The 24,621-nt window shown below is 45.7% G+C and overlaps 1 protein-coding gene across 5 annotated transcripts in view; it reads right to left on the bottom strand.

Moving 5' to 3' along the window:
• XIAP (X-linked inhibitor of apoptosis) overlaps positions 1 to 24,621 on the bottom strand; it is a 683,213-nt gene that overhangs the window by 210,546 nt on the left and 448,046 nt on the right. For all 5 annotated transcript variants that reach the window (XM_069612668.1, XM_069612665.1, XM_069612667.1 and 2 more), the window contains exon 5: positions 12,788 to 12,824. In XM_069612668.1, the coding sequence (XP_069468769.1) occupies positions 12,788 to 12,824 (37 nt within the window). The remainder of the gene's footprint in view (positions 1 to 12,787; positions 12,825 to 24,621) is intronic.

Here is a 24,621-nt window from a genome sequence, read left to right on the forward strand (position 1 = left end):
GCCACCAAATATTCCACAAGGGGACAAGAAGTGAGCAATGGAAGTACCCCAAACACTCCAAGTCCCAAAGTACTTCAAGAAGACGTGACAATCATTTTAAATGTTGTGAATACCGACCAACCCAGTTCACGAGAACCTATTTCCAAAGAGTACGACATATCCCGGGAGATGAGAAAGTACCAGCAAGTAATTGAGAAGACCAAAAACCTGTCTTTCCGCAGTCAGATGTTGGCTATGAACATTGAGAAGAAAACAATCCAAAACATTAAAGCTGATGCACCACACTGGGCTGCCGAGTCAACTGGAGTCTACTAGACGTGGAAGAGACTTAAACATTCTCATAATGAACCATCATGTGCTGTTTTATGAGGAAACAAATACAAATAATTTTGTTTAAAAGTGCATAATTTGAATACATGTGAAAGTTTCCTTTTTAAAAAAAAAAAAAAAAAAAAAGAACTGCCGGATTAGGCCTTTAGGGCAAAGAGAAAAACTGAGAGATGTAGTTCAAACAAAAAACAAACAATAGGCATAGGTCCGGAAAAGACATTCAGAACTCTTATGGTGGATGTGTGGGGGTGGAGGAGAGAGTTTGGAAATCAGCCACCACTAATTTACCTCAAGGGGGGAAAAACACTATCCTAAGCTTAACTTTATGTTACCCTTTACTTTCATAGTTGTAGGGCAGATGTTAGGGCAGCATGGGTTTGGACCGAGGACAGAGTATATTTGTAAGACGTCCTATCCTAACAAGTGCCAGTTTATTATTTTGCAGAATAGAGAACTCATTTTAGAAGTAGGGCTTAGAGGAGGCATTCTTTCTTTTAATCAAATATCCTGTAACAAACATGCCCTCTTGTCCGTCTCCTATGTCCGACTTGTCACAGTGCCTTCTGCAAAGTACTATTATTTGTTAGAACCACTGTAGTAAGTCCGTTTTAGGCCTACAGAACAAGCATCCAGGATTTGAAAATGTTCTTTATGGATGCAGAGATTTTTAGCAATGCACGTTTACCTGTGAAATGAATACAATAGATAGAACACATACTTCCTCTGCCTTTTTAAACCCAGCACTCAGACATGTTTACCATGAACAGAAATCTACATATTTTTTTAAGCCACTATACCATCTTTTTTAGAGATAATATCTTACATTTGGAATACACAGAATACTGGGCTGCTTTAACTGTGTAACTACAAGCATTTGTTTAAACAGTGAAGCATCTTAGACTGCTCGCTCTGCAAGCTAACAGTTCTGTAGTGCAGATTTACAGCTGCAAGATGGGATCACAGCACTGCATTCCTTGCATGCCAGCCATGGATGTAAAACTCCCAAAACTGTTTCTTCTCCTCCCCTTAGCTTTTTACCATCTGCTGAAGTTCTTTGTGACTTCAAAAGCTCATACATTATTCTATCGCAGTATATTTTCCGTTTGTCCAATAAAGAGTATAAAAAGTCAAACTCATGCCATTTAAAAAAAATATTTTTCAAAATACACGGCACGGATTTACAGTCAGATTGGTTGGTAATGATATTAGTGACGGATCGAGCAGTAATTCAGCATGAAACATACGCACTTCTGTTGCTCAGTAGCAACAACAGAAGTGCGTATGTTTCATGCTGAATTACTGCTCGATCCGTCCGCTCAGTAGCAACAGCACCTTAAAGGGCACGGGAAAAAGGCAACAGGTGGGCTGTGTGTAACGAGCACATAACAAAATCAATTATTAAAAAAGGAAAGGGAAGACTAGATAAGGAGATGACAAAAGGGATTAATGTAACAGGAAAAGTGGAGGGAGTAGAGAGAAACCACCACCCAACCATTCCCAATCTGCCCCAAATAACAACGTGGCAAAACAGTAATCAATGAAATAGATATTGATTAACGATATCATGTTTCCTCAATGATAAAATCAGATGGAACCCATAACGCACTACCTTAATAGTCTTCTACTTGGCATGGCCATCCATTTTGCAGTCCAAAAACGTGACACTATCTGTGATGCAACTGAGAAATCATGTCAGCATACTGCTGTCTAAATTTTACGAACACAATACTGCTGCGACTCTGATGTCTGGTAGTTGGAATGGCATATTTACCTTGTAACTGTATTGTTAGCGTAGCACAACACATTTATTTTCAACTTCTGTTTTTTAGCTTGTTCTCCAAGGCTACTGAAATTCTAAAACGTGTTCACACTCAAGGAATTTCATCTATGGAACTCTATCCTGAAACATATCAAATCCATGCGTAGCATGTCAAAAAGTTCTTAAAATAGAGCTCTATCCGGCAAACTGACCACAGGCCAACAATTAACAAAGAGAAGGAAAGTATCTCTTAAGTCCTCAATGTTCAATTTGCTACAACACACCTTACAGACACAATACTAATTTCAAAAACTAATATGGAATATAGTGGGCTATACTCTCAGTAGAGCACTTCTACATACTGCTTATATTTATGTGAGACCATTGCTCAAGAAACTCATCTAGAACACCCAAATTAATGCACTTAAATCACATGCAACACAGATTTGTTGTCAGTTACAGCCAACATTATGGAAAGACTAATAAAGGGGGTAATTGTGCACCATTTTATTTTTATTAAGCATATTATTAGTTTACATTTTAAACTTGTTTTATGCTATTTAGAAGAACAAGAGTAAACAAAGTGAAAAAAAAGAAAAAAAATACCTTCGACTCTTCCTAAATATATTCCTTCTCGAGCTCTTCATTCATCCGCCTCCAACTCCCTCAGGGTCAGTCGCTTCTCCAAGCAAAGAGTTGGTGGTAGATCACTTTCTTCTGCTGGGGCCTCCCTCTGGAACAGCCTCCTTGCCCCCCTGAAACTTGAGGAGAACCATCTCTGGTTCCGGAAGCACCTCAATGCTTCTCTATGCGTCTGCTTTTTCTCCTCCTCTCCCCTGCTGATTTCCTGGCTGATACTGAAACTGCACTGGTTTACCTGGCCACCCTCTGATTTCGGGCCAGGTCTCCTCCTCCGCCAGTCCCGCAACTGCCCTGCCCTCCTGGCAATCCCCACACTTGGGGACTGTATTCTGTATCAATACAGTCCCACTACCAGCACTTGACACCTGATGCCTGCACTTACCTTACCCTTGCACTTGCCACCTGCTGGCCGTACTTACTATTCTATTCTATTACCCCATGTACTGCACTCTACCCTCCCTCTTACACCCCTGCACGTTCCCCCTTCCCCCTTCCCATGCACTTGCGCGATCTGAATGACACCTGGCCTAGTAGGATCGTTTTCTGTCTTCACTCTGTTCCCCCTCCCTTGCCTCATTGCGCCTTGAAGCACTGGTGTATAGGCGCGTTATAAATGCCATATCATAACTTTGAGAAACAAGGAATCCGATAAAATTAGCCTCATCTAGGGACCAATCTGAAATAGACATAATCGTACTAAAATGTCGCCCACAGTATTTTCACCTCCTACTGCGACTTTATTAATATTACGCCTTCTATATTTAGTGCCATTCTTTTAGTTACATGCACGTCACACAGATCCCAGATGATTTTGCAACCTTCGATCACATTCATTTATTGACTTTGCCACGCTGCGTCATGAGAATGCTATCCATTGTATTTATGGTCACACCAGACGATTTTATAATATCATGGTTTCTTGACAGCCGCCAAGTCAAACCAAAAACCATAAATTTTTTATTTTCCCCTAAAAAGCTTTCTTTTTCAGTATTGCATGTAAGCTGTATTTATGTAAATTAACATCCAGTCATTCATGATCGTTATTTGAAATAAATAATTAATATACATAGGTTGGGTTCTTTGTTATATTTGTTATAACATGCAATATTTTATTTAAAACAATTAATTGTATTCAGTGTTATATATCACTTTCATTTTAAAATGTACTCTTCCCGCGGTTGTTAATGCAAGGATCAAGTTTACATTTCAATGGGTGCGGGCGCACTAAACATAAAATCATATTTCTCTGCAATTAAGCGTAGCGTAAGTTGATAGTTCACTACGCATTTCATACAATGCAACTTTTCATGGATAACAAGCGTCTCCGTCTGCCCGTAATGTATAAGGTAAGCTTTTAGACATATGTATTAAAGAAATGCCAATTGACCACTATATATTTTTTGAAACCGGAACATTACTTTTACATTTTGGCGTTACACGATACGTTTTATTAAGTGATCACGGCGCCGCCGTGAATGCAGTCAGCATTTTTTAAGGCGACATTTTCTGCAGCGCTGTGATCACATAGATCCGAATAGACCTCCAACACAGAGACCTGTGAAAAGCATCTCAACACATACACTGCAAATCTCCACTACATGAACTCCAATCTGCATGTAAACCCAGAGCCACGGGGAACGTAACATTACAGGCAAGTAATAGCGCTACAAGGACTTAACATTGGCACATGGCCGCTATTAAAATAACAGTAAAATAGCACCAAAACAAGTCTTTATAATTACCTTTATGTTTCTGAAAACTATGTTTGTTTCATAAATCGGTGCTCTTCAAGTAAGATTGGTTTTCTAAAGACTTCCACCTCAAGAGTTGAATGCACGTTTTTATGTGAAATACATTTTGTTTATTGATGCACCCTTTAGTACTATTTAACACATTACTAGTATCTGATGAAAGTCGGCTCATCCATTGTACCATCTTTCAATATTATCTTCAGTTACTCCAATAAAAGATGTCAGAACCTCGAATCTCTAGACTGATAGGAAAGCAGCGATAACTAAGGGTAGGCAAAGGACCAATTCTTATTCAGGCATTTGGATCCATCCTACTGAGCAAGCTTTAGAAACACTTTCACTAGAGTGCTGAAGCAACATACGTACATATCCCTGTTTTAGAATAAGAAATTCAGAGGGATGTGTGAGAAATCGGAGGGTGCCTCACCCGCTAGTCCCAGGGGATCTCTCGCTCAGGTGGCCAGGGCACGCCATCGCCTTTGGATCCAGACCCTGGGGGTGGACCAGTGTGGGAGGATCACCTGGGTGAGGGGTCTTTGGGGAGTGGGGGTGAGATAGCTGATGGCGAGACATGGTATCCATCCTTATTTGACTTATTGTGCAAGATCATTTTGACTGTTATGCCCTTAACATCCCAAATATAGATCGTTGTGAAAATCTTATTTTTAAAATGAAAATGAAGGAACAAGTTACTTACATGTAACTGTTGTTCCAGCATGGGTCTGGCATGGATTCACATGCTCATGAATATTCCCCGTCATCAGGCTGGGAATCCTCGGTAAAGAAAAAAACAGTTTCAGTCTCGCTTCTGAACTGTCTTTCTCCTAATAACCAATCACTGGGTCTGGGTCATACTGCCCCCAGCCAATGACTGCCCTCTACCTAAGCCCCTCCTCTGGCAGCCATCTTCAGATTTGGAAGCACGTAAAGTGGCAGTAGGACCAAGAGAAGAGCCGCAGAGGGGTAGGAGGGTGGGGTCGCATGTGAATCCATGCCAGACCCATGCTGGAGAACAACAGTTACAGGTAAGTAACTTGTTCCTTTTCCAGAATGGGGTCTGGCATGGATTCACATGCTCATGAATACAAGAATACATAGCAGTACAAACATGCACAACCATGGGAGGTGGCAAGGCTCAACATTAAGCATTTCATCAACTCAACATTAAGCATCTCTTACCGCTTCACCAGGCCCACCTTCAGGCCAACAGGTTGCACAGCACTGCCTGGCCGATTCTGGACTCCTCCCTGGAATCCCGGTCGACGCAGTAGAATCTCGTGAAGCTGTGCGTCGACCTCCACGTAGCAGCCCTGCAGATGTCCAGCAGGGGCACACCAGACAGGAACGCCGTGGTAGCAGCGATTGCTCTGGTCGAATGGGCTCTCAGACAGCCGGGCAAGGGTCGGTTTGCCAACCGGTGACAGTGAATAATTCAGCCGGAGAGCCATCTGGAAATTGAAGCCTTCGAGAGGGCCTTCCCTTGATTCACAAGTTCAAAGTTCACAAACAGCTGTGATGTCTTCTGCAGGCTCTTCGTGTGGTCCAAGTAGAACTTCAGCACTCTAGCCACATCTAGCGAGTGCAAAGTCTGCCCGGCCGACGACAAAGGCGACGGGAAGAAAACCGGTAACACCAAGGGCTCGTTGAGATGGATGTCCGATGGTACCTTGGGCATGAAGCAGGGGTGCGTCCTCAGCACCACCCTTGTTTCGTGGAATGTCAGGTATGGAGGTTTACAGGAAAGGGCCTGGATCTCTCCCACTTGTCGTGTGGAGGTGATGGCCACAAGAAACGCCGTCTTCCACGGCAGGAACTTCAACGATCAGAACAGTCCTTTCATGAACTCCTTCACCAGGCGATGGGACCACAGAGATGATCGCCCCGGAGTTCTGGTGTAGCAGGAGATAACCGCCAGGTGGATCTTGATGGAGGCATGAGCCAGCCCCGCCTTGGCCAGCGACAGCAAGTACGGCAGCACTTGAGGGGCCGTAATCCACAGAGGGTTAATCTTCTGTGTGCGGCACCTGACAGAGAACCTCTTTGATTTGTGTCCATAGCTCTTGAGAGTCGAGGACGCCCTGGCCTTTGCAAGCACCTCCTTGCAGTCAGCCGGGATATCGTACCCTCTGAACTCAAGTGCTGCAGGAGCCAATGACGCCTGGCGAGAAGATCCGCGTCCGTCGGCAGTTTGACTGGAGGGGACGCTGACATGTCCAGAAGGTCCGGGAACCAAATCTGCCTTGGCCACACCAGTGCGACAAGGATCATCCTGCACCGGGACCGTCTGAGTTGACTGATGAGTCGCAGTAGCAACGGCAACAGTGGGAACGCATACAGGAACAGGCCGTCCCAGGGCAATGACAAGGCATCACCCATGCTCCCCGGCTGGGGACACCTGCTGGTGAATATCCAGCACTTGGCGTTCATCGCCGTCGCGAATATGTCGATCTGGGATTGCCCCTTCGTTGGAATAGGAGATCCACTTGATCCTGCCGCAGCTCCCACTCGTGGCACAAGCGCAGCTCCCTGCTGAGTGAGTCGGCAATGGTGTTCTTAATTCCTGCCAGATGGAAGGGTACCAGAAACGTCCCTTGGGCACAGGCCCAGTGCCACAGATCCTGCGCTTCCTTGGATAGGGCTGGGGATCTGGTGCCCCCCTGCTTCCAGATGTAGAACATCGTGATGGTGTTGTTGGTGAAGACCCCCACCACCTTGCCCTTGAGGGACGGAAGGAACGACCCGAGGGCCCAGAACACGGCTTGGAGCTCCAGGACATTGATGTGTAGTGACCTCTCATGCGGGTGCCCCACCACCGGATCGCTTGGCGGAAAGTCTCGTTGAGTGAGATCCTGTCTTCGAAACTGCCCGCCGCTTGAGGACAGTCTTCCTCTTGGCCTCCCGCCATTGGTAGAGGAAACCCTCCTTCTGTTCTTCGGGGCAGAGCTGGAAGAGCTCAGATGCCCTGGCGATCATGGTGTGGAAGGACCCAATTTCATCGGGGGGGGGGGAGAGGCCCGAGCGGGTGGTGATGGAGGTCTATTCCGTCATCACCACCGTTGTCCGTCCCCGTCGTCGCCGTCTCCGTTCCCGTCTCATCCCTCAGTGGAGGGGAAGGATGTGAAGGCAGAGAAGGTTGTGAAGGCTGGAAAAGAGGAGGGGAATGGATTCGCCTCTGCTTGCTCGGTGGGCCTGCTGGGGGTAAGGGCAATCGTGTCCTTATCTCTGTACACAAGGCCTGAATAGCCATCAAGATCGCTCCTGATTAGTCTTGTGGCATAGGCACCGGTTGCGACGGGAGCGACGGTTGGGGAGTGGGATCCTCCGTCTCCTCCACGGCCTGCGGCTCCTCGTCGGCACCACCGTCGCTTTCTTCGTCTGCTTCATCGGGATCCCTCCCGTAGGACCCGACCTCCTCGAACTTCTTATCCAGGATCTTTGCAACCCCCGCCAGCTCATCTTCAGAGGTGATATCTGTGTCCGTAATGGCTACCTTGCCCCATCTCATTCTCTGCCCGGGGTTTCACAGGGGTCTTATTGATAGGCTGAAAAGATGATTCCCTCCGTGGTGACAGAGAAACTCTAGGCCCGGAGGTCATCTCCACTGGGATAGCCTCTGCAGGCTTCGCCAGGGCCGCCATGACTCCCTCGATCGAGGCCTTAGCCGGGTGAATCAGGGCCCTTCGCGACTTTGGGCGCGCCTGAGGCCTTCACCTTGGGGGGGGGGTCGCTGCTTCACTCAAGAAAATATTTTGCACGTTTATATGTTACAAAGAGTCATTTTTTAGCATAGCAAATGTAGACACCATGCATACCCGAGTTCTGATATAATATAACTACAACCTTGCAACATACAAAGGGAAACTAACATATTCCCCTTTTCTTTGCCTTTACAAGCACCAGCAATGTTTACGAGTCTGATGGGACTCTTCATTTGTTTAAACACAACATTAGAGAGCATATTAAAACCCGGATGATAGGTAAGCCCTACTTAGAGATGATTTGTATATTAAATCTCAACAGCAGAATGTTTATTTTTATTTGCACTAACTCCACCTTTATATGTTGTTTTTCTCTTTTTTAGCCCTACCACAATGTCTTACCCTCTCCTTTCCCACTTTCCCATTTCCCCTGGAATACTTAACTTTTTTCATGTCTCAACATTACAACTGGCCGCCATGATGGTATATTTTAACACCTTATATCACATGAACTTATTCATAATTTGCAATGTTCTTATTTGAACCATTTAATGTTTTTTCTTACTGAAATGGTTTTTTTTATTGTGGGGAAACAAATGTAATCATACGATGGCTAATATGTTGGCTTTTTGTTGCGTTTTTGGAAACTTGTGGGAACCACTGTTTTGATTTTTGTTTTTACTGATTTGTTGATTTACTTTCTTGTTTATAGGATTTCGTACAATCCATATTGCCCAGATTTGAAAAAGGCACACTAAGAGTGCCGAAACACGTGTCATCTTTATGGGCCACCAATATATATATATGCAAAAACGGAGAAAAACAGTTTCGCTTGGTACTTAAACACCTTTGTGGCGCAGTAACTGATGTGTGCAGAACCCTTCTTACTTCACTTCTGACAAACAGAGTGGGGGAACTCTGTGTCTTCGTTCCCTGCATGCATCATCGCGACACTGTTAATTTACATTAAGTCGCGGAGGTCCAAGAGTGAGGTCACAAAAAGCTCCCCAAGTTTGACGACTTTAATTTGTGGGCTGATGATCCATCAGATTCTCAAGCCATCTCTCTGCTCTCTTCTCTTCTCTTGAAGTAGCTGGCTATACTCAATTAGTAAAAGTTCAAACGCATCAGGGTGGTCATACATTAGATTGGATCTTATCCCATAACTTGCATAGTTCTACCATGTGCACTCAGTCCTGTCCCTGGTCTGATAATTTCTCAGTCAATGTAACTATCATGCTACCTACTTCTCCATCTAGATTGGACACTAACATTAGGACAGAGATTGTATGCATGAATATTAAGACTCTCTCACCGGCCTCTTTCTCTACCCAATTGTCTACTAAACTGGGCAATATATAATCATTCAAGAAACCCCCTGATTTAGATGCTCATCCCCCGCTGGCCATTACGGCTACTATTGATATCCTTGCCCCTGAAAAGATAAAGGAAGTAAAAATAGAAACCATTAATAAGTCTTGGTTTCACGCTAATATCCTTGAAGCAAGAAAAATTAAAAGCACTGGAATGAGAATGGCAGAAGAATCCTGGCCCTCTCACCGAAGAGAAATACAAAAGATCTGTGCATACCTATAAACATACCATCATTGAAGCAAAAAGGAAAACATACAATGTACGTATTGAGAATGCTAAATCTAGATCCAATTAATTATTTAAAATTCTTACAGCGTTTGAGAGCCATTCCTCTCCATTTGCCCCAGTCATTAAAGACTCCATGTGGTGTCAATCTATACAGGAGGAATTTTTCAAATAAAATTATTGGGCATCAGTTAACTACAGCAAATCAACTGGCTATCCATGTAACTAACAAATGCCCAGATAGTATAAATGTTACAACCTCGGTCCATTTAGCGACTCTCCCAAAATTTGACTTCTATAGCTATTCTGAAATGGAGGTTCTTGAGATTGTTACCAATCTTAAGTCCACAGCATGTCTTGGGGATTCATATCCTGCTGATATCTTGAAAGGCTCCTTAGACGTCCTGATCCCTTGGATCACCAAGATGATTAATTCATCATTTGGGGAAGGCATGGTGCCCGCCTCCATGAAGGATGTTTTGGTAACTCCTTTCTTAAAAATGAATACTCTAGACACAACAGGAGCTAAGAATTATTGGCCAATCACTAATGTGCCTTATTTGCTGAAGATTATTGACAGAGTGGCGTACCTGCAACTCCAGAAGTTCACAGAAGAAAATACAATTCTTAATCCTCACCAATCTGGTTTCAGAACACAACACAGAACAGAGACGGCTCTCCTGGATCTTAAATCCAACATTATAGGGATTATCGAGAAGGGTTAACCAGCACTACTTAGGTTATTAGATCTCTGCAGCATTTAATTTTATTAATCAAGAACTACAACATGAGAGATTGAAAACAATTGCTAATTGCTCAGAAAAAGCCTCTCAATGCATTGCATCATTTCTGGGCCCTAGAACCTTCTACAGTGGCTGCTGAAATGCTCAGGCACCCTCCTATATTTCTGACATCTGGAGTACCACAGGGTTCTTGTCTATCCCCTCTGTTGTTTAATGTCTATGTCAAGCCATTACTTGACCTCTTAAATGGACTGGGCATCCAATCTGCAAATTATTCAGACGACACCCATGTCTTATTTGAATTGACTGGAAACTACTCAGAAGATGCTACTGCAGTGAATGGAGTCTATACTGAAATCTAGGCCTGGGTGGCGCTCAATTCATTGGCACTTAATGAGAAGATCGAACTTCTCATGATGGCCTCCGGTCCACAATTAAAGAAACTCAGCACTCAGTATGCCCAGTTTCCTATTTCTGGTAGTTTGATTTCTGTAATCAGTAAAAACACTGGGTGTCATTTTTGACGCTGATCTATCTATGAAGCAACATGTCTCACAGATCCGATCATCATGTGGACAAGTGATTAAATTACTCCACCATATTAGGCCTTACCTCTCCATAAATACTAGATCACTGTTGGCTGCTGCATTGGTCAATTCGCAATAGTTTACTTACTGGTACATCACAGGCAAACCTTAATCGCCTACAGATTACTCCGAACGCAGCTTTGAGGGACGTTTTTGGACTTTCCAGGCGTGAACACATCACTGCATTTAGGAAAGAATTTTATTGGCTGCCAGTCAAGCAAAGAATCGAGCATAATATTCTGTCTCTTACCTATAAATGTCAGAATTTGGCTGCCCCTCAATACCTCATTAAGAGACTCTCGCTAAAACAACCAGGTCGGGGGGCTGCGTTCCACTGAAAATCTTCATATGAATCAACCTCGGTTTCGTCTGAGAAGATTTGGTGACACAAGCTTTGAATTCCATGCACCAAAGGAGTGGAACGCCTGGTCATCCTCTGTTGATGCATACATCGTACCGGCCATGTCTCGCTTATCGGGTCAGGCACTTAATCCTAAGTACATACAACTGATACCAATTAGTTCTCCTCACACGAATAAAAGGCAGAAACCAAAGACACACTGAGCAAGGCGGAACAGGGGAACGAGCAGAATTTCCAGGACAAAGGCACACCTACTGGAGCAGAGCAACAGACCAAGGGACGAGAGCAGTGGGCTGAAAATCCCAAGGCTTCCCGCGTGGAGCAGGCCATATCCCTCAAGTGAAGATTGCATTGTGTTTCAGGGACGCCAACGATCCTCCGGATGAACGGCAGAGTTGGGGAGGCAAGGTCAAGACTGTGGTAGTGACCTTGACTCGAAAATAAATAAAACTAATAATAAATAAGAAAGAGGCGCAAGGTGAGTTGGCAAGGTACTTGATAGACTAGTGTGTGTTAAAGTGAATGAAGTAGCAACATCATATCATAAGTGACGGCTGCACGCGTGTGGATGAGACACAAGGAAATTGATTCCTCCTTTTCTAGGCAATTCCTGTCCTTGGGGCAGCATTTTTAGGTGAATTGCAGTTGGAGAGTGTTGAAGAGTGTGAACTGCTTGATCACTCTATCCAACTGCAATTCACCTAAAAATGCTGCCCCAAGGACAGGAATTGCCTAGAAAAGGAGGAATCAGTTCAAACAAGCTTGATGTGTGCCGGGAAACCATTAAAGCTACCTGGAAGCAGAAACCTTCTTACATGCCATTATTTGTTCTCTGTGGGTAATGTAACTGTAAAAGCACAGAAAGTATAAACACAGGAAAAGGTTCTTCAGAAAATGAATATGAGGGAATAAACACACTGCAGATCCGATCAGGTTAGCAGTGTCCTCTAAACAGAAAGAGAGAACCTCTGTAAAATGGGAAACAAAAATTGGGATGGGGTTAGAGGGTTGAGGGGAGCAATGGTGGGGCCTATCAATGTTTCTCCAAAGGCCCCTTGGAATCCTTCATAATACATGGTAACAGCCAACCTGCAAACTATGGGATGGAAACGTGATGTAATTATAGCCAGATTACATGGAAAAAGTCCACCTTTTCAGCTACGCTTACTCAATTCTTCACAGTCACATTTTAATAGGAGCATGGGCTGCCTACTAAAAAGCTAAGAGGAGAGTAGTAAACCAGTACTGAAATTAAGGAATAATCTGGATTAAGGCGCTATATTAAACAATAAATAAAAATTACATTTTCATTGTTACCTTTATTTAGAGGTGATGCCTCTTCGACAGGTTCCATCTAAAATAAATAAGAACAATAGAGACATGAGCTTGTTGGGATTGCCATATTTATCTATCGCTTTTCGGCATACCATTTATCTGGCCAGTTTTTTGTTGTTGTTTATAACATCGCCTTTTTCACATGAACTGACCTGCTTCGAAATGTATTACAAGTCCAATGCATTAGTACTCCACATTTTCCTTGCACACTGAAATTGATAGCATAAGAGCTGCAATAGGACTAAAAGTAATAGAGCATCTACGGGTGCATAGTTTAAACCAACTTTGGAGAAGTATGGAGGGTGGGTGGTATAGTAGACTGAACCAGGGATCAAGCCAACATACCTCACAATGATACCTGCACAATCGAGCATGCACCACATAGTAATCCTTACTCATTACATGTGGACTGGATCAAATAATTAGCATACCAACCTCACTGAAAAGGGACAGGTTTATGGAAAGCAATGGAAGCAGACTTTGCTCTGGCGGACCGGACACAAATCTAAACATTTTTTACATTAATATGAAAGTTAGTGCATGAAACAATCCATTAGATATGGAGAACTCGGCTGATTACCTGCCATAGATACTTACATCACAAGTAATCCAGAATACATTACGGAATAATACGCAAGATGAAATATAAACTCTGAGTATGTCTGACATTCGGATATTGCAAATTCCTGCATTAGATGAAGAAAGAAGGCAGGCAGGGAGATTCATCTACGATGGAATATAGTCATCGGAAATAACCTGGGGAACGAAGGAGGGCTAAGTGTGAAGCGCTTTCATGCCTGGTAGCAAAATAATGAAAATTGAAACTTGATTCGCTCATAGGCTGTTGTGATCCTTTCTAGTAATATTGCCATTCATGCATTAAACTTCAATTTGTATGAAGCACTTAAATGAAAGATTGAGTCATCAGATTTGCAAAGTGGTTCCTTGGCAAGAGAAAAATATATCAATGTCCACTAAGGTGCAATAAAGAGGACTGGTCAGAAATATTTATCACACGTATTCATGTAAAGTTAGTGTTCCTTTTCAACGCAACTGGTAAAGAAATTCAGCACCTCAAAAGTAGTTCTGCTGCATTTTGGTCCTGTACAGAACACCTAAAAAAATAGATGAATTTTCCCCTACTCACACATATTGGTCATTTCTGAAAAGGGTAAACCCCTGTGCACTGCTCGACTCAACCATGTCTTTTTTTTTTTCATAACATTTTATTGAATTTTTCAAAATAATATATTCATTACAACAATGCAACAATGATCAGATAGATTATAAATAGGTGTCTCTGAAAGTGTTTATAGGTTGGGGGCAGGAATGATGCTGGGCTCCTGGCTGTTGCAGCTGGGACATCTTGGTCACGGATGATTGTCCGACTTGATTCTGGCGTGTTTGGGGGCCGTTCGGAGTTCAGTAAAGTGGGCTACATTGAAGCCACCTGGTGAGAGGGGGTCTCCTGGTGAGGGCTGGGAATTTGGCTGCGTAATCCAGAAATGGGTCCCATATATTCAAAGTTCTATTTAGGGAGTCTGAACATATAGCCATGATTTTTTCGGCTTCTGCTATGTCCCAATCTTTGGCCCACCATAGGGCAATCGAGGGGCCACTTTCGTCTTTCCATAGTCGGGCCATTGCGATTTTCGCGGCTAGTAGTAGGTGATTACATAGACGAGGAATTTGACCTGAGATCGAGAATGCGCCGTCTCCGGTTTCGCCTATAAGGACAATTCCTGGGTCCCAGGGGATTGAAAGACATGTGTTTCAGGACCGTCTTCCAGTATACCTCTGCCTTTGGGCAGGTCCACACTAGATGGAATAGAGATCCGGGGGCCGGGCAGCCACGCCAGCATGTCGGGAATGTCCGGATTAGCCTTGTGGATTTGAGTCGGGGTGGTATAGTATCTATATCACAATTTATAACCCCCTTTCCTGTTTGTGATGCATTGTGAGCTTTTGTGCAATCTAGCCCATATTTTCCCCCATTCTTCTACTTCTATTTCAGGCCCAATATCATTTTCCCATTCTGTCATATATCTTTCTTTCTTTGCAGGGTGTGACCTGTCCAGGAGCCGGTATATAGTGGACATTCTGCCTCTGCTGGTTGGTGTTGATAGTGTGAGTTCAAGTGCTGTTGGTTCTCTAGAACATTTATCTCGGGTTCTCCTGTGCGACATCCAGTGCCTGATTTGGGTGTACCTGAATCTTTCCCGCTCATCCACTACAAATTTTATTTTGCACCTATCAAATGTGATGGGCGAACCTTCTTCTAGAAAGTCGCTAGTTCGTGCCAGGCCCCCTGCTATCCAGGCTTGGAAATCCCGTGGAGGGTTTCCTGGTGAGAATTCGGGGTTGTTCCAGATGGGAGAAATGGAACCAAGGGCGCCTCGTACTCCCCATTTCCGCGCTGCGACTTTCCAGCAATGGGTCGTAACAGTCGTGGCTGATAGGGGCCCGCTGTTTGCCTGTGGTTTTATAGGTGGTAGGTGTGGAAGATCGTGTAGTGGGACCGGGCACCAGGACTCTTCGATTTGTCGCCATTTCAGGGGGTCTACTTCTTGCACCCAGGAGAATGCGTGCGATAGTTGAGCAGCAAGTGAGTATCTGGCTAAGTCGGGGACTCCCAACCCCCCCCCTGTGATTTCCCCTTCAGCATAATTCGTTTGTTGATCCGGGGCTCCCCCCCCCCCCCCCCCCCGACAAATTCCAGTATTTTCTTTTGTAGAGCCTGTATGGCGGGGCAGGGCATGTCTTTTATAAAACATGTAGGCATGGAACAATGCACATGACAAGATATAACCAACCAGAAAGTTAGTTGATTGACCTAGTGCTTAAGAGGCCAGTAATACAAAACTTGGGCCACATAGCGACTAATCTAGTGCAGTTTTTACTGATCACGTGTGACTAAATGACTACTGCACTGCAGGAGTACAGGGATGAGTAGTGCTCCACACTACTAATAAAACAGCAGTGATCACAATCATAAAGGTGAAACACTCAGAGTTCAAAAGGTATATATTCTTTACCTTGTGTGGTTGCACAGGATGAGGGAAGGCTGTATCTTCAAGAGGGATGTGTGCTCGTAACAGTTACAATCAGACAGCAGCAGTACAAAGACTCCAAAATAAAAATGTCCTATCAAATTTCTTTACAAATATCAACTTTTGATTAAATAAAAATGCAAACAACTAAAAACATAAGCTAAAACCCACCCCTGTAAAGAAACAGAATTGCAAGCTGTTGTAGAATAGCACTCTGCGTAGATGAGCAGGGATGTTCAGGCACTCTATTTGCAAAATGGCAATGTCCAAGAGCATGTCTTGTAAGAAATTGTCAGAGAAGGGGGTGGGATGAATACGATTATCACTCCTTTGCCGGCGGTGACCTCCTTCCAAGTGGCCACGGTACAGCAACTGCTACCTGATCCTGACCCTGGGGGCGGTTATATGAGGGAGGATCACAAGGGGGGGCCGGGGGGGCAGAGACAAGCTCTATGAGAGGGTTGTGGTATCTTCGGGTAAGACATGGCATCACCCTTTCCTTTCAGAAGATACACCTCCGATTCCCCATGCCTTAATAGCCTATTGTAATACCTTCCCTCTTCCACCCATGGATAGTAAAAATCTTTTGTTACAACCGAAAAGCCAACTCTCAAAATGTAACTGGTCTTGTAAAATTGTGAAAGACACTTTTCCCAATTCCACATACTCTTCATCTAAACCTAGTTTGCCATTAAAACCCATTGCTAACATTCATACAGTGTTTTCAGGGAGGGACAAACTACTATTCCCACAATCCCCACAACACTGGGTCGAGTAAGAGGAGCGTAGTAATGCAGAGCACAGAAATCCACGAGCACAGGCAGCTCTCTGGTGGCAGTGAGCGCAAACCTGTGCCCGGGGTCATTTAAATCACTAAAGCATGGAACACAGGCAGGCTGCTGGCAGGAGCGAGTTGCTCCTCCCCATGTGAAGAAACGGCTGGTAGAATGTCTGTGGATCCAACCAGCATGGGAACCTGAAGGGAGAAGGCTGCTGGAAGCAGATGACATGTGGCGAGAACAACAGAAGCCAGCGGAGGACTCCTGGGCATTCGCTGGTGTCGGAGAACAGCGCTTTGCTCACCGGAATCCCATGCGAAGCAGACGATCGCAGCGGAACCTTCATGCAACAGGAAAACGGTAGAGAAACAGTTGCAAAGCAGAAAGCAGCAGGAGGCCGTCACCGGCAGACAGCAAAAGTAATGAGAAATACCATCAAGAACCAGTGTGACTAGAGGGCGCTAGAGAGCCATCCAAGATGGCGGCTTTCCTGTGAGCTCCGTGTAGCTCCCCAAAGATCCTGAAAATAGCGTGCTTCCGAGGTGACTAGTCGAGCTGCCGTGAACACCCAGCGAGAGCTAAGGCGTTTCTGTGCACAACTCTGGAACGAGCTCGGCTGTCGCATGAGTTTTTGCCCACGAACGACGGCCCGAGAAAGGACCCACCCCCCCTTCCGCCATCATGGTGGTGGCGCGACCTCGGCAGAGCCGAGGCAGGGCATCGCAAGGGAGGCGGCAGTGCCCGGCTGTAACACCAAAAGGCACCGACCGTACCACAGAGGCGTCAGACGGAGCGGAGAAGTCACAGTATAGTGGTGTGCGGCGGATCGCTGAGAGGCCGCGGAGAAGGCCCAGAGGACAGGCGTGAATGAGCCAGAATGACGGAGGCCGATGACCAAACGCCAGCGGAAAGCCAGGTACGATCGCAATGTGCGCCCCCTTAATCGTCAGCACCCATGATAAGTAGGATTGGTCTCCCGGCTCTTCCGCGCGCCAACATAGCCTGCGGCCGCAACGGTGCGGTGAGGCCTAGTGGACACATACATAAAATGAGTATAGACAAGCCCTGCGACACCATCAACAGTGGAAGAGGCCAACTGAGATCCATAGACTAGAGGGTACGGGGCAAGCACCGGGAACCCCGCGAATGAGGATCTCTACGGATATGTGTGTCACTCCACGGCGGGTTACCAGTCAATTAAACAGTGCCCTGGATCGCAGCAGAAGCACCCCACCACCGGCCTCTGACGGTGAAACCGCTCTGGGGCCCACGCGAGGTCACTGCATCAGTTATAGGCCATAAACGGCGTCGATCACTGAGCCTGTACCCGCGAATTGCTCAAGTGTTCATCTAGAGGTTGGTGTATCCGAGGGACGTTGGCGTTTCATCCACAGCCGCGACACGAAATCCCTCACCAACGCCTCTCGGAGACAATGGAGGGGACAGATGCGAAACCAAAATTTGTAGTGTGTGCGCCGAAACAAGCCGTAAGAGATCCCTGGCAAGCTTGCTACGAACACACCCAGCAGACTCTTGACTGGCCCTTCCAAGCTCACTCCGTGTCGCCTTCTCGGCACTTCATCCCCCTCCTAGATCGAGATCATGGGGAAAACTAATAGATCGCAAAGAAAACTGAACTTTGAGAGCTGCTCCTCAGTCAAAGCGTCTTCTTCCAACAGCAGACCACAATCGCCCAACTCAAGTCCGCCCAACGAAGATGAGGTTACACAAGACTTCGACATCAGAGAAATTCTGTTAGATCTCAAGGTGGGGATAGGGAGCCTGGGGAGCAAACTAGACTCGCTTTCCTCCAAAGTAGACATGCTTCAACATCGGTTGGATAAACATGCTGACAGACTCGACACTGTTGAACAGAGGGTTTCCGACCTTGATGATGGGACATCGGCCCTATCCTCCAGAGTATCCCAACTGGAGGCCCAAATGAAGGCCGTAAACGCCAAAAACGAGGACTTGGAAGGCCGCTCACGCCGTAATAACCTAAAGATAGTCGGAATCAGAGAACACCAACCCGCCCTGAAAATGGAGGAATACGTGGAGAAAATGTGCACGGACCTGTTTGGTTCAGAAATCCTGTCTGTTTGGTTCAGAAATCCTGTCTAAGTGTTTTGTTGTCGAAAGAGCCCATAGGGTTCCTAATGCAAAACCCATTCCCGGAGCAAATCCCCCACCCATCATTGTGAAGCTACTCAATTATAAGGACCGGGACGCCATTCTCAGAGCAGCCAGAACCAAAGGAGAGCTGCAATACAATGGTGATAAGATTCTGTTTTTCCCGGATTTCTCCCAAACCGTCCAGGCACAAAGACGTACTTTCACAGCCGTGAAACGAAGACTGCAAGAAAATCAGATCCAATATTTCATGCTTTTCCCAGCGAAACTTCGCCTTCAGCACGAAGGCAAAACGCAGTTCTTCAACACTCCAGATGAGATCAGCGAATACCTAGACCGAGCCGGCTGCCAGCCCGCCCCAAACAACCACATCCCCCAGAGGGGTAACAGACCGAGAAGAGATCCACCATAAAAATCAGCTTCATAATTGTCGCACTAGGTATGACGCCTCAACAACACTCATACAGCAGCTCTATCACCACGGACCGTAATTTGCAACAAGAGTTGGGAGCCAGCCGCCTCTTGGAGGGCCACCAGCGCCCCTAGCACTGCTATGTTGTCTGTTCTGTTTGTAAGGGATTGTTCTCTGTGGGCCAGTTGGGGGTTGCCCACTCAAGGGTGGGTTTCCAGTTCAGCTGGGCCGCTACCTACCTCTCACCCTTATTCTACAACAACCATCAGGTTCCTCGCTACTCCAATACAAGCCGGGCCCTCCGGCCACCTCCAGATCGCAAGAATCCAGTCAACACCTCCAGTCCTGATAAAACGGAGCTTAGCTGACCACCCAGATGTCGGGAACAACACTTAAAATCGCCACCTGGAACATCGTGGGAGTAACCATCCAGCGAAGACTAGGAGAATCCTCCATTATCTCAGACGCCACAAAATCAATATAGCCATTTTACAAGAAACGCATCTCCTGCCTTCATCGGAACAGCTCTGGGCTAAATCATGGGGCTGTCACAGGTACTTCTCATCATATTCTTCGTACGCCAGAGGTGTTGCAATCTTAATAGACAGGAAATCAAACTTTAGTCTCATCAACTCAGTGAAGGACTCAGAGGGAAGAGCTCTATTGGTGAGAGGGTTGATCTCAGGGAAAGTGGTAGTAATAGTAAAGTCATACGCACCAAATACCGAAGGACCCAACAACTTTAACTGGGTCATGACTCAGCTGGGGAAGTTCAACGCAACAACCATTATCTGGGGAGCGGTCCTTAACACGCCAATGACCCCATTCTCGACAAGTCCCATAATACAACAGGACACCACTCTAAAGCCAGTGCCCAAGTCTGTGAGATTTGCCACACGTTTGAGTTATCCGACACTTGGAGGCGCCACACTCGAGACGCCAGAGAATACACCTTTCATTCTGCTGTTCACAACACTAGTTCCTGGATCGATTACATTCTAGCATCTATCCACTGCCCTTTTAATTGGGGAGAAAGTCAAATCCTGCCGCATTCCTTCTCTGACCATTCAATGGTCACACTAGAAGCCACTCTTCCAGGCACCACCAATCCTGGACTCCGGTGGAGATTCAAGCTCGGAGCACTCACCGACACCGTCTTTGCGGATGAACTTCGCAAGCAAATAACATCCTTTATCGAAATAAACCAAGACTCGGTCGCCTTGGCCAGCACACTAAAATGCTTTGTACGAGGAGTCTGCCTGGCCAAAGAAAATGGCATACTAAAACTGATCCGGAAGGACTTGACCAGTAGTGAACAACGATTGAAAGAACTAGAGATGAGAGCCTCCACTACTCAAGACCTACATGTTCAGGCCGAAATAAAGAAAGAACTGCTGAAGTTTAAAGAAACAGCTGAACGAGAAATAAAGTTCACGAGCTGCAAGCATCAGGTCTGCCAATATGGGGAAGGCCAGAAACCAGGCGCCTTGTTAGCCCGTCTCCTATCCATAGATAAAACCCCGACTCAAGTCGAGTGTATCAAAGATTACCAGGGTAGACTGGTATATTCTGAAGAAAACATTGTCAAGGTATTTCGAGACTTCTATCAAGATCTTTATAGTTCTAAAGGGGCCTCCGATCCAGAAACCATACAAAAGTTCCTCGATGACACAGAGCTGTACTGGGTTGAATCAGAGCTATGTGAACCCCTAAATGCTCCGATAACAGTTAAAGGGCAATAAAATCCCTCCCAAATGCCAAGGCGCCTGGGCCGGACGGGCTCATCTGAGAGTTTTACAAGGCCCATGCATCTATCCTAGCCCCTCTTCTGCTCCGAGTTTTTGAAGAAACTTCGCAGCTTGGCTTCCTCCCCCCCACATCACGTGAAGCAAACGTAATGGTGCTACACAAAGCCGGCAAACCCCCAGGCGATTGTGCTTCCTACAGGCCAATCTCCTTGATTAATCTGGACAATAAAATTCTAGCTAAAATCCTTGCTACAAGGTTACTGCCTCTTATGCCCGCACTTGTAATTGGAGACCAAGGTGGGTTTATCCCGGGGCGAAGCACAACCTACGGGATCAGGAGACTGTTTGGAGTCATAGAGGCCCTAAATCCAACACAACGGGCTATAGCAGTCCTTCGACGCCGAGAAGGCATTTGACTCGGTTGAATGGCCGTTCATGTTTGCAACGCTTACACAAATGGGCCTAGGCAAATTCTTCATCAAATTAGTGTCCCTGCTTTATAGTGCCCCCCCGCTCATATATTACTTTCGGAAACTCCAGATCCGCAGGCATAACACTAGAGCGCGGAACAAGACAGGGCTGCCCGCTCTCCGCCCTTATCTTTGCCCTCATTATGGAAACCCTGGCATCCAGGCTTCGCGCCAACCATCTGACACGAGGTCTCAAACTGGGTCCCCATAGATTAATTGTCTCCCTCTACGCTGATGATGTTATGTTATTTGTCAGCGACCCCCAGGCCAATCTCAACCCGGTAATGCGAGAAGTCATAAAATGTGGTCGTATGTCAGGCCTCAAAACCAATCATTCAAAATCCGTAATCTTCCCCCTGACCCCGACCACAACTGAATTCCCAGACGATTACGGTTTTAAATGGGAAACCTCAAAGGTTCGCCATCTGGGTATCTATATGTCTCGAAATCATCATGAGATTTATAGGGATAGCTATGTCTGTGCATTAAATTCTTTGCAGGAACGAATTCACAGGTGGAAAACTCTACCTTTAACGATATGGGGAAGAACCTCCTTAACGAAAATGGTCATCTTACCCAAACTCCTCTATTTGTTTACGAACATTCCGTTACTGGTCCCCAGGTCTTTCTTCCAAAAGGTCAGGAGCCTAATACTAGAATTGGTGTGGGCTGGGAAACCAGAGAGCGTGGCGTACAACACACTTACGTTGCCGGTGGCAAACGGGGGACTTGCGCTCCCCGATATTGAAAAGTACTATTGGGCAGCCCAGGCCCAATTTCTGAGTCACTGGTATACGGTCCACTTTGTTCGGCCCCACGTGCAAGTGGAACGTGCCCTAGCCTCCCCCAACCTCCTGAGGGCTGTCATTATCAGTCATATTCCGGTCCCATATAACACGCTAAACACGGTGACAATAAGATTGTCCCCATTATTGCCCATTAGATTTGTTCCCGGCATTCCCATTACTAATGAGAAAGTGTTCCTTATATGGATGGAGAAGGTCAACATTCACTCCTTTGGTGACCTCTTCCTCCGGGGCACTTTCCTGACCCCACAAATGGCCAAATATAGAGGCGGCAACTCCTCGTTAGACGTGTTCATCTACTTTAGACTACGCCACACCCTTCAAAAGCTGTTTCTGTCCTTTCCCAAACAACCTCCCACATGGGATTTATTACACAATACGATTCAAGCACAGGGGGAGGGAAGATTAGTGTCATTGTTATATAAATCCCTAATAGTAGGCAATGCGCCTCCCAAATCCAAGGCGTAGCGAAAATGGGAAACAACCATTCAAGAAGCGATATCTGATGAAGACTGGTCTTATATCCTCCGCTAGATGCAAAAAGTGGCAATAAACACTCGGCATAAATTGATTCACTTTAACTTCGTGCATCAGACGTACTACACCCCAGTTAAGAGGAACAAACATCACCCAGAACTGTCACCCCGATGTGACAGGTGTGCGGCAGCTAACGCGGACTTCCTCCACCTAGCCTGGAATTGTCCGGAAATCCACAATTTCTGGGCCTCTGTTCTACAAGTTACCGAAGACATCATTGGCGAACAAGTGACCCCAACACCCCTCGGAGCCCTGCTCTCCCTTACGAAATACTTGCAGCCGGCATCTCGAAAACTTGCGGCCCTGCTCCTGGTGCTGGCCCGCAGGAGAATCGCGATGTCATGGGGTCGAGGCCCGCTCCCCAAGATTGAAGACTGGAAAAAAGACATTGTTTATTTTCAAAACACTGAATGCAAATGTATTCGACTCCTACCGCTGTATGCTCGCCCCCCGGATATCTGGGGTCCATACATAAATTATTTGCTAAGAAATGCTGATCCCTCAGACTCTGATATATCTGAACTAGAAGATGTGCGGTGAAGTCCAGACCCGCAAGAGGGCACTTGACAATCTTGAACTGAAAATAAGGAAGGAACCCACGAGATCCTGTAAGGGTGAACCTGGGGGGGGGGGGGGTAGGGGTGGCTCGGCAGGGTTGTTTGAAGTTGCGGGTTTGTTTTTTTCTTTCTAACTGTGCTGTGTTTGTCTCGCTCTGACTGAGCACCCTAGAGGTGCCTTTGTATGGTGAGAATATTGAAAAACCAAAAATAAAGTTAAAAAAAAAAGAAGAACCAGTGTGACCACGGAGGAACAGAGGGAACACCGGGGTATATTGGCGGCCACGCCAAACTGAGTTAATTATACAGAGCGAAACCAAAAGAGGGAAAAGGAATTGTTTATGAAACCACAGAGAGAAAGCATCGAAGAGCAGTTTTCTAAGAGAGACTTTCAGGTTTGTCAATGAATGTTGCATGCATATAAGAGAGGCACTAAAGAGGTCATATATAAGAGGCCAAGTATATTAGCCAATAAGGCAAAAAAGCAGAACCATAAAAGGTGGGAGAGTGAGCAGGAGCTCAAATATGAAAAGCCCTGGCAGGAGAGTACCCTTCACAGCTATACCTTTGTTCAATTGAGACAAGCCCTGGCAGGAGAGTATACCAGGCAGTTGAGTTGTAAAGGTATAAATGAAATACTGGTAGGGAAATACACCAGGCAAGTTAGAAGTGAATGAGATACAAGAAATAATCAGCAGGTTGTGAAGAGACTTGGGAACAAAAACCCTGGCTGTTGTGTACACCAGGTATCCCGACCACGCATACAAAGAAAGAATCAGTTTGAAGATAACATTTGCTGTTGACCCAAGGAAACCTCAAGAACTGTTATTTGTAACCCAAGAAAGTAACGAAGAATCCAGGGGAAGGGGAGAACCCTGTGAATCAAGGACATCCATCCTTGATTTTATGATCGTCTCATTTGCATATGTGGGTCTCTTGTAGTGCCACAATATCTGCTTTTCCCCTCACTAAATCCAGAACCACCTTCTTCGATGGTAGCTTGCGTACTTTCCTCCAATCCCATTTAGTCTTTGTTGTCTCTCTTGCAGCCTTGTATCCTGTTGTTCACCCCCATCTTCCTGAATTTTCATAATCCTAAGTCCTTCTTCACAAGAGGTGATGCAATGTTGACGTCCCTCCCAGGAAAACAGTAACCCAAATGGGAATATCCATCTGTAACGTATTTGAGCCTGTGTCAGAGCTTTAACCCACGGCAGATCAATCTACGCTTAACCAAAGTGGACTGTGCTAAATCCAGCTATAACTGTATTTCACCCCCATTCACACTGATGGGACTTGCCTTACTTGCAGCTTGTAAAATCTCCTC

This window comes from Ambystoma mexicanum, chromosome 5p (genome assembly GCF_040938575.1).
Source record: "Ambystoma mexicanum isolate Mex_15411 chromosome 5p, UKY_AmexF1_1, whole genome shotgun sequence".
Taxonomy (NCBI): Eukaryota; Metazoa; Chordata; class Amphibia; order Caudata; family Ambystomatidae; genus Ambystoma; species Ambystoma mexicanum.